At 36.7% G+C, this 11,213-nt stretch overlaps 1 protein-coding gene across 2 annotated transcripts in view; it reads right to left on the bottom strand.

Moving 5' to 3' along the window:
* Positions 1–2,762: 2,762 nt before the first annotated feature.
* The window catches only part of NOP58 (NOP58 ribonucleoprotein), a 34,523-nt gene continuing 26,072 nt past the window's right edge, over positions 2,763–11,213 (bottom strand). For both annotated transcript variants that reach the window (XM_025932535.2, XM_086719300.1), the window contains exons 10-15: positions 10,257–10,420; positions 8,587–8,721; positions 8,337–8,398; positions 6,500–6,633; positions 3,565–3,737; positions 2,763–3,136 (exon numbers count right to left, since the gene is read on the bottom strand). In XM_025932535.2, the coding sequence (XP_025788320.1) occupies positions 3,086–3,136; positions 3,565–3,737; positions 6,500–6,633; positions 8,337–8,398; positions 8,587–8,721; positions 10,257–10,420 (719 nt within the window). In that variant the 3' untranslated portion in view covers positions 2,763–3,085. The remainder of the gene's footprint in view (positions 3,137–3,564; positions 3,738–6,499; positions 6,634–8,336; positions 8,399–8,586; positions 8,722–10,256; positions 10,421–11,213) is intronic.

Genomic DNA, 11,213 nt, shown 5'->3' with positions numbered 1-11,213 from the left:
AATTCTACACCCAGCATGAGACTCAAACTCACAACCTTGAGATCAAGAGTCACATAACTCTACTGATTGAGTTAGCCAGGGACCCTAGCATTCTTAATTTTGCTTTCTTCTGAATATAACAGTTATGAAAAACTTAGTTAATTCATCCACAGGTCATATCCTCATCACTACACAAACACTAAGGCCCTACTATATTGCAGAAACCCGGACAGGTAAGAACACACAGGGGAGGTCTACAACTGGGGAGTGAAGATATTCAAGGGATGAAAAAGGAAATTAATGGCTTTAAAAACTCCTTTAAAAATTCTCACCTTATTCTTAGAGCAACCCAGTTTCAGACAAATCTGAGAGTTTAAGTAATTTGCCTGAGTACCTTACTATATATCCTAAGTGTGGCCTCCAACAAGAATCACCTAAGAGCTAACTAAAAATTAAGAATCTTAGGCTCCAATTCAGATCTACTGACTCAGATCTAGTTTATCAAGATCCCCAGGTGATTTTTATGCACGTTCGAAGTTTTAGGTACTTGGCCCTAATGCCCATTATTCTAAGTGGTACAGCTGGGATAGAGGATGGGCCTGAGCCAAGTTTTAAAAAATGGCCTTAGAAAAGCAACAAATGAATAAAGAACTGCAGAAAAGTGATCTGAGCTTGGAGTCTGGATTGAATACAGCTTATCCAAAATCTTGATAAGCACACTGAAGACCCAGAAAATAGTAGATACATATAGAAATACTTTCAGCCAAAAAATATAAATTTACTTTTTTTATTTTTGAGAGTGCATGAGCAGGGGAGGGACAGAGAGAGAGACGGAGGATTTGAAGTGGGCCCTGCACTGACAGCAGAGAGCCCAATGTGGTGCTTGAAATCACAAACTGCATCATGACCTGAGTCAAAGTTGGATGCTTAACGGAGCCACCCAGGTGCCCTATATTTACATTTTTGAAGGGAAAAATGTGGACTAGATCTTTTGTTTTTTGAGAATCAGGAAATTTTGATTTTTTAAGTATATGCCCAATGTGGGCTTGACCTTATGACACCTCAAAAGCCCCATGCTCTTTCAATTGAAGACAGCCAGGTGCTCGAGAATCATTAAGTTTTAAAACATTTTATGTGGCACACTCACAGAAATTCAAGTTTTCTATCAAAATTAGGTATATAAAATTCACCTGTGCTTCCCATTTCACATTTAGATTTCAGGCTATGATCCAAGGCTCTTCAATAGAACAAGCACATCATTTTAGCACAAAGAACCAGAATCTACCTTCAGGTTAGTGTTTCAAGCAGTTAAGACTTTAGTGCTTAACAAAGCTGATGGCTCTGTGATTCAACGAGGTTTTTAAGTTTATTAGCATTCTCAAGGTCTATCTTGTTTCAGATAAAAAGCTTTTGACCATAAAGCCCTTTGCAGGGCAGCTTTCATCAAAAGCTGTTAAAAATCTGTTATGTTCCATATCAAGAATGTGTCTGGGGTACTAATGAACCATGCAAAATGATAACATTCTCTTAGAAGCAAAATAATCAGCTTTATTATACAATTGTATCTAGGGATGGCTACCTGTACTTCATATAGCATATACTCTAAATATCTAAATGTGTGAAAATTTCTCTAATTTTCTACAAACCAATGTTGGTGGAGAGGTAAAGCTGACCATCATCTCTAATTTCCAAGTGAGAAACTAAAGTTGAGGGGCTGTGGATTTGCTCCCAGTTACATGAAAAGCAGAGGTGGAACGCAAAGTTATAATCATTTCGGCTCCTCCACCTGTTGGATGCTTATTGAACCAGGCTTTAGCATCATGCCTGTGGCAAACACAGGGATGCAAGACCTAACAGTCTTATGAAACTTGTGGCTGCCATGATTACAGAGCTGTCAATCAGGCTGTTGTTCACTTACTAAATACTGCATTTTAGAAACAAAGACTGCCCAGAGGGCATTTGTTGGGATAAGCACTAGGTGATATATTTAAGTGATGAACCACTAACTTCTACTCCTGAACCATTCTCACACTATATGTTACACTAACTTGGATTTACATAAAATTAAAAAACTAAAAATAAACTGTTTAATAAAAAAAAAAAAAGACTGTTCTTTGGTGTTCTGTATCTTGGTTTATACCCATGGACATTTTATTTTTGGTCTTGTTTTCTTGTTATTCCTCCATTCTTTACTATAAAATTACTTTGTGTTATCCTTTTAAAATTGTCACTTTAGGGGCGCCTGGGTGGCGCAGTCGGTTAAGCGTCCGACTTCAGCCAGGTCACGATCTCGCGGTCCGTGAGTTCGAGCCCCGCGTCGGGCTCTGGGCTGATGGCTCAGAGCCTGGAGCCTGTTTCCGATTCTGTGTCTCCCTCTCTCTCTGCCCCTCGCCCGTTCATGCTCTGTCTCTCTCTGTCCCCAAAATAAATAAACGTTGGAAAAAAAAAAATTTAAAGAAAAAAAAAAAAAAAAAAATTGTCACTTTAGAAAAAAATTGCATCTATGATAATTACTTTGTTGCTCCATTCAGAACTCTGAAGTAAATAAAGTTTAGGAACACAATTTTTTCTTTCTGAAGAGATACAGAAAAGTTGTGCTTACTTAATTTAAAAATTTTGAACACAAAACACAGCTTTATTTAAATAAATACAGAGGCGGAAAAATAGGAGAAAAGGAGAAAAAGAGTCCGAAAAGGAAAAAAGAAACATTAGTGTGAGACTCTCAAATTGGTCCATCTACATGATCTCCCAAAAGGCTAAGTTTCAAATTAACAAGTCACAACTCTCACTTCTCAGCTTTAATTATCAAAGCAATAACCATCAAATGCTAGATAGAATAAAGGGCCAAGGCTGTCTACCTAAAATACAGAGATCACAGAACTGCCTCAAAATACAAAGAAAATATTTTTATTTGTATAACAAAGACTCTAAGAAATGATAACATAATCAAATTATCAGAATTGGTGTCAAGACACAAATAGGTTTGGAAAGCTATAGATGATCAATCACTTTGTTTCATCCAACGTTCTCTCAATTGGAGAGCATCTCTGATATTTCCTGACTGAAGTGTGATGTATCCAGATGATTCAAAGATGGTTCCCTTCAATTAGTCCTCATTATCTCTCTTTTTTTTCTTTTTCTTCTTTTTCTCTGGACTCTGGAAATAACCAACAAGAAGGCTTTTGAAAGAGCTATAAATGTACGGGTAACAGTAACTTTTCCTATAAGAACAAAGGAGATCTATTTTCCTTAAAAATAAATTTGGGTTAAAGATTAAAACCTAAAAATATAAAAACCACCTCTATGAAAGTGATCTTTAGCAAAAATATAAAAACAAAAAACCCCAAAAATATAAAAACCAAAAGTGATCTGTAGCAAATCATATTTTTTCTTTCTCAAGGCAAACTTATTTTGCAATAAGATTCTACGTTTAGGAAATGGCTCTTTGTAAAAATATCATTTTTATTTTTACTATTCCATCATTGAACACCGTAACTGCTTGCTCATTTCTGATAAAGAGAATAGAATAAAATACAGAGACCCTGTCCATACCAACAAAGTATTGGCAATTAAAAACAAACATACAGGAATTGCTGTGCTAGTGCACGGTTCCTCCTCGGAAAGTGGTTCCTCCTTAATGTGTTTCTTTTTGTCCTTTTTCTTCTTCTTCTTCACAGATATCTCCTGTTCTTCCACCACTAGTACTCCTTCTTCCTCTTCTTCCTCTTCTTCGGCTGCTACTGTTGTGGTTTCTTCAACTGAATGGGTAAGTATAAAGACACAACAATTAACATCGTGTCAGACCTCACTTCCCCAACCCCAAACTTTTGGAAATCTCACTCCCCCCCCCCCATCATTCTGGTTAACTAGCCAATGTTTATTATAAAATTCTATAAGTGGAAAGGTCCTTGGAACTCCTGCCTAGTCCATTAACTCTAACTTAAATGATATAAAGCTCAAAGAAATTTCTCATGAGATCAGGTAGCTACGTATAGAAATTAGGAATAAAACACATTGAAACTATTTTTGCAAACTGTCAATTATATTAGAAATGATTAACACTTGGGTTTATTCAACCTGGTGGGACCTGGAGAGTAAGTCATTTGACTTCTGTAAACTCGTATTACTCATCTGTAAAATTTAGTGATGTCTACCTCACTGGATGATAACTAAGACTTAATGAGATAACATATAATACTTGGGGCAATAGAATGAGGACTCAATAATAGGTAGCTATCATTAGAAACTCATTCACCTTTAAGGGAAAAAAAAAGTCATTCACCAAAAATTCATTTAGCACCTACTAAATACCAGGTTGTATTCTACAATTTGAGATACAACAAGGCATAAAGCAGACAAACTCCTTGTCCTTTTATATATCTTTTATTTTAGGAGTAGAGAAAAAACGTAAAATGATACAACTATACAATATTTTACACAGTAATCAGTGCTAAAGGTAAAAATAAAGCAGGAAGGAGAACATTGAAGAAGACAATGCATATGGATAGTTTAGACAGGGCAGTCAGACAAACACCTGGAAGAAGCAAGGGAGTGAGTGAATGATGGAAAAATATTATCCTGAGGAAAATTTTTCCAGGCATAGAGAATAGCAAATGCTAAGGTTATTTTGGGAGAGAAGGGGAATTGGCAGGTTTAAGGAATAAGAAGGAGGCCAGTGTGGCTGCAGCAGAGTGAGCAAGGAGTAGGACTGAATCAGAGCTAATGGGTGTCACGGTGGCTGCTACATTAAGAACAGCAGTGGCGGATATGACAAGTGGTTAGACTCTGGATATATATATATATTTTAATGTTTATTTCTGAGACAGAGCATGAGTGGGGGGAGGGGCAGAGAGAGAGGCAGACATAGAATCCGAAGCAGGCTCCAGGCTCTGAGCTGTCAGCACAGAGCCCGATGCAGGGCTTGAACTCACAGACCGCAAGATTATGACCTGAGCCGAAGTCGGATGCTCAATCGACTGAGCCACCCAGGCGCCCCTTTATATATATATTTTTTAACGTTGATTTATTATTGAGAGACAGAGAGACAGAGCTTGAGCAGGGGAGGGGTAGAGAGAGGGGGAGACACAGAATCTGAAGTAGGCTCCAGGCTCTGAGCTGTCAGCACAGAGCCCAACGCAGGGCTCGAACTCACAAACCGTGAGATCATGACCTGAGCTGAAGTCAGACAGCTAACCGACTGAGCCACCCAGGTGCCCCTGGATATATTTTCAAAGTAGAACTGAATTGAAAGGATTTGTTGCCAAAATAGGGGTGTGTGGCTGTTGACGGAGCATGCAACTCTTGATCTCGGGGTTTTAAGTATGAGCGCCATACTGGGTGTAGAGATTACTCAAAAATAAGTTCTAAAAAAAAAAAAAAAAAGGATTTGTTGCCAGAGTAGGTTTTCGAAGAGTGAAAGTTAAAGGCCAAAGCAACCAGAATTGCTATTTATAAGAAAAATAAATTGGAGAGCAACAGACTGAGAGTAACAAGGATCCACGAAAGTTCAAGTTTAAAAAGCTTACTGGATGGATATATAAGTGAAGATACAATCCTCGAGTCTGGTGTTTCAAATGCTAATTAAGGGACCTAGAGATCACCTTACTGTTCAATAAGTAAACAGAAGTGTAGAAGCTGAATAACTTGTTTATGTTCTCTTCAGCCAGGGTAAGAATTCCCATTTGCTGATAGTATACTTTTGACCACTAAGCTATTTAGAAACCAAAAATTAAGTCAGTCATCATTTTAATGCATGATACTCTTGTTGGACTAGTCTGTAGGCATTCAACACAAGTACTGCTAGTAAACAGAATTACTGGCTTATCAACTTTGCGAGACAGCCTAGTTCAATGGAGAGCACCTATTAAATATTACTGTAACGGCAGGCTACCCAATGTTATTACTATAGTCCGTTCTATGTGACAGAAACAATGAAGAAAACCACTGCTGTGCATTCTACCCTTAACTATATAACAAAAATACTTCAATAACGTAGAAACCATAAGCATTTTTTTATGTTTTAAGCTATTCTCAAAATAGCTCACATGGTAGTTAACTAAAGTTTGGTACACTTAGCATAATACAGGATTCCACATATTGAAAGAAATGCTTCTCACATTCCTCTATGAAGTCTGATATATCTAATAGTACCTGAACTATTCCCAGAGAACATGGCAGCTTATTAAAACACCATTAGCTTTCAATATGGGTGATTTTACAATAAAGTTCAGTGGCATGTACTTTCCCAAGATTTCTGAAGTCTGTCTTTCTTAAAAAATAACATAGAGGTGCCCAGGTGGCTCAGTCGGTTAAGCGTCCAATTTCGGCTCAGGTCATGATCTCATGGTTCATGGGTTTGAGCTCTGTGTTGAGCTGTGCTGGCAGCTCACGAGTCTAGAGCCTGCTTCAGATTCTGTGTCTCCCTGTCACTCTGCCCCTTCCCCACTCGCATGTGCGCTCTCTCTCAAAAATAAACATAAAAAAAATATATATAAAGAACATTCAAAAAATTTAAACTGACCTTTAATTTTAACCTTGGCTTTTTTTGCCTTCTTTTCAATAATTTCATCCTCTTTATCTACCTGTTCTATCTTGCGTTTCTTAGAACAGGTTGGGAGTGTGGAGTCACCAGAAGGATCGTATGTCTTCACTTCACTGAAAGAGCCAAATTATAGAAAATTTCTACAAATACTTGTATGAAATAATTCTAAACAGATTTAAAGGAAATACTAGTAGATAATACTTACATAAGCATACAATGCTGTTTTACTTTAGTGGCTGTGGGGCAGTTTATGAAAACTAATAGTTCCCAAAAGGTAAAGAGGTTTTACTATTTTCCAAGCAGATCAATCAGACTTCAAGAGAAGTGGGGAACTAAAATGAACTTTGGTTTAGTAATCAATGTAGTGACTATGGTACAGAAAAACATTCAATCAGTATGGGGAAAGATGGAAAAAAAATCTCTTTATACCAAATGACTTCTAGAAAGTAAAAATTGAAGCAATTCAAGTTTTAGAACATAGGGCAATTCAATGAAAACAACAACAACAAAACAGAAAACCCACAAAAAACCTAATCAAGTTAATATAAAAGACTTCATCACAAAATCCCAAAAGGTAGAACAAGCAGGGATACATATGGATAAACATTCCCTAAATAAGGCAACATTTGCTTTCGCTCTAATGTAGCAGAAAGAAAAAACTGAAGTACTAAGTGCCTAAGAACTAAACCTCATAATTGGTGCTTTAACACCATGTGTTTAAAGTCCTAAGATCATGTGTTTAAAGTCCCATGGTATGGGAATATTTAAAAATTGTTCAAAACAAGCTAAGGAATGTTTCATTTTTTAAATTGTAGACTTGTGGCTGTTTAATTTTTATAGATTAAAAACATTTAGAATTTAAAGAACAAAGATCCACACTTATCAACTAAACACATCAAATTAGACCTTGAACAGAATAAAGGAAAACAATTTTTCTAAATGTGTACACTTACAGACATATGAATATATATGGTAAGATGTTATGGTATTTTGTTCTCCTTGCCCACTTAGAGTTTAAAATTTTACTATTAAAATTCTTAGAAGGGTTACAAGGGTCCTAATGGAATTTATGGGTTAATGACAAGAAACATTTTAAAGGCTCCTGATACATACTGTCAAACTGGTTCCAGAAAAGTTGAACCACTCTCTACTTCCATCATCACAACCTTACCAGTGTTGAACATTACCTCAAATAACAAGCAAAATACCTCTCCCTACACGTATCTTTTGTTAATTTCATGGTGGTCTGAATACTTTACTATGCCTCTTAGCTAGTTTTAGACTCTTCTGTCTTTACATCTGAAAATGAACAAGTTAAATATTAAGAAGAAAAAAAGCCAAGGGGTGCCTGGCTGATCAGTCGAAGGAGTATGCAAATCTGGATCTCACAGTCTTGAGTTTGAGCCCACGTTGGGTATAGAAAGCCAAAACAAGTATGCTATATGTGTAAGTACAACAATGTAAAAATATGTATATGATTAAAAATTGGGGGGTGACTGGGTGGCTCAGTCAGTTAAGCATTTGACTCTTGATTTCGGCTCAGGTCATCATCGCACAGGTTCATGGGATTGAGCCCTGCATTGGGCAGCATGGAACCTGCTTGGGATTCTCTCTCCCTCTCCCCCTTCCCACACTCTCTCTCTCTCCCTTAAGAATAATATAAAGTTAAAAAAAAAAGTAAATATGGAAAACTGTAAGGAGCAAAGAAACAATTAGAGACATTGAGGTGTTTACATTTATAATAAAAAAGTGCTGTCAAAAATTGTAATTTAAATAAGCAGAAACTGTTCATCCATCCTCCCCCAAACGTACTCACCTTTTATGTTCGTATTTTTCTGTTTTTGCTAATGCTTTTCCTGTTCCACTTATTTTCCTTATCTAAGAAAAGATATCATTTTTTGGTAAATATAAGGGAAATTGTTAACAGCAGAAACAAAAAATGTTGATATGCTGAAATGTTTCATAAATAAAGCTGCTTAGGTGAAGTAATTAAGTACATACACTTGAAGTTTATTAATTTTTGATAGCTAACACTTCTGCAATAATAGGCAGGATGTGGTTCTTACCCCTCTATCTTCCAAGGTCCTCAACCTGGCCTCTAATTTGGCTCTGTTCTCAATTCCCATTGCAGAACTGGAATCTTCACCAAAAGCATCATACCGGATAGCCAAAACAGTTTTGGCTGCCAGCATTCGAGAAATCTAAAAGAGAACTTGAAGTTAGAGGCATTCAAACTATATTCCAAGTTGAGATATAAAAATCCTCAATAAGTTATCCATGAGAAAACTAGAGCAAGTCATGAACTCAATCATTCACTCTAGGATTTTTCCAAATCAGGAATTATAAAAGTATTATAAAATCATACAACTCAAGAAACCTATCTTATATCTGAATCTCTGCCACCATATAATGGGTAACTGGTTATATACACAACTACATTCGTTTTGGTGGAAAAAAGTATCTTGTAGTTCATATCTAAAATGAGCTCAAGCTGGAGAGGATGTGGAGAAACGGGAACCCTCTTGCACTGTTGGTGGGAATGCAAACTGATGCAGCTGCTCTGGAAAACAGTGTGGAAGTTCCTCAAAAAATTAAAAATAGATCTACCCTATGACCCAGCAATAGCACTGCTAGGAATTTACCCAAGGGATACAGGAGTGCTGATGCACAGGGGCACTTGTACCCCAATGTTTATAGCAGCACTTTCAACAACAGCCAAATTATGGAAAGAGCCTAAATGTCCATCTACATCAACTGATGAATGGATAAAGAAGATGTGGTTTATATATACAATGGAATACTACTTGGCAATGAGAAAGAATGAAATCTGGCCATTTGTAGCAATGTGGATGGAACTGGAGAGTGTTATGCTAAGTGAAATAAGTCAGGCATAGAAAGATAGATACCGTATGTTTTCACTCATATGTGGATCCTGAAAAACTCAACAGAAGACCAGGGAGGGGTGGGGATAGGGGGAAAAAAAGTTAGAGAGGGAAGGAGACAAACCATAAGAGACTCTTAAATACTGAGAACAAACTGAGGGTTGATGTGGTGTAGGGGGGAGGGGAAGTGGGTGATGGGCATTGAGGAGGGCACTTGTTGGGATAAGCACTGGGTGTTGTATGGAAACCAATTTGACAGTAAATTACATATATAAAAAATAAGATAAAGAAATAAAATGAGCTCAAACTGCTCTTCTAAGGTCTTCTTTTAATTTCTACTCAGTGACCTTAGTTCTATATCAAGAGGTCATCCAGAAAACGCGTAGCCCCCTTTTTAGGCTAATTAACACTTTACCAACCTCCTTCTTCTATCTGCTCTGAATTTTATAAAATTTCAGTTTCTATTAAATTATGTATCCTACCAAAAACCTTGAAAGTACTTAGTTGGTTTAAGATTCAGCTTTCTCATCTGTAAAACCGAGATACCTACTTCTCATAGGTAGTTTTTTTTTTTTTTTTTTTTTTTTTTTTTAAAGTAAACTCTACACCCAACAAGGGGCTTGGAACTCATGGCCCCACAATCAAGAGGTCCATGCTCTACTGACTAAGTCAGCCAGGAGCCCTGAGTACACTTTCAGTGTATAGAAGTGCTTTTTAAAAAGCTCAAGAATTCACCATTCTCTATTTAATGAAAAGAAGTAGTAGAAAGATTTATTGCATATTACAGAGTAGGATATGGGTTATTTAGAGGAAAAAAAAGAAAAACGACCCACCTCAGGAGAACTGTAACTCACCTTTCCTTTGTGTTTGGGACTTGTTTGGCCTACAAGTGAAGCATGATAAATGAGTCCATACTTTGGAGTATCTCGTCTAGACTTGAGGGCTCTGAAGAGTGCCTTTTCTGCTCCAAGAATCTGAACTGTAGAAGCTGCGTGTTTGGCTAAATTCAAAAGAGAACCTTCAAAAGAAAAGAGGTAGTTACAAGGAATGCAATTCCAAGTATTTGAAAGTTCCATGTATTAAACACAAGACATATAGTCTAAGTATTTACAGCCACTACAGTAAATAAAAATAATTCAGATTCTATATAGTCTGGGATTCCCTAAAAAGCTTCAGCATTTGTGATTCATCCATGTAGCACCATGGGCAGAAGTTTGTAATGAATGCTTACGGTAACTGAAGGTTAAGACTATCAGTTCAATTATACTTATTTGCCTGAGAGATGGTATTACTATTCCACATTCCACCACCATACCACAGGGGATGATTTTGGACATCAAATATTCTACTTTTAGAGATGAAAAAAATATACAAATAAATGGAAACTCTCAGGACATCTCAGTAGTAGAACTATGTGATAATCTTCTCACACTTTATTTACCTCTGTTGTTTAAGATATGGAGATGGAGATACACTTATATAAGTATAATTGGGTACTAAAAGGTGCTGGTTTGTTAAATTTATTACACAGATTTCGTAAGAACACACCCCCAACATTAATGCTCAACCACACAATTCATATTTAAAATTAAAAACATACTTCTGTTAATCCCTATATCTCTTACAACAAAAGGTTAGCTAAGCCTATGAAATTTCATATGTAGACAACAAAACCTGCCAGATGATCCCAACCTTGCAGCTGAAGGTATCTGAATGGCATATTTGTCTATTTAATGATGCAGTTACAGGAGCTATTCTAGTTTAGACATGGTGACAGATGATATGTTAAGATCTTCTGTGATGGATTATAC

This window comes from Puma concolor, chromosome C1 (genome assembly GCF_028749965.1).
Source record: "Puma concolor isolate L17-30 chromosome C1, mPumCon1.1.hap2, whole genome shotgun sequence".
Lineage (NCBI taxonomy): Eukaryota > Metazoa > Chordata > Mammalia > Carnivora > Felidae > Puma > Puma concolor.
Note: the sequence above shows the minus strand (reverse complement) of the source record. Positions and strands in the feature narration are given on the sequence as shown.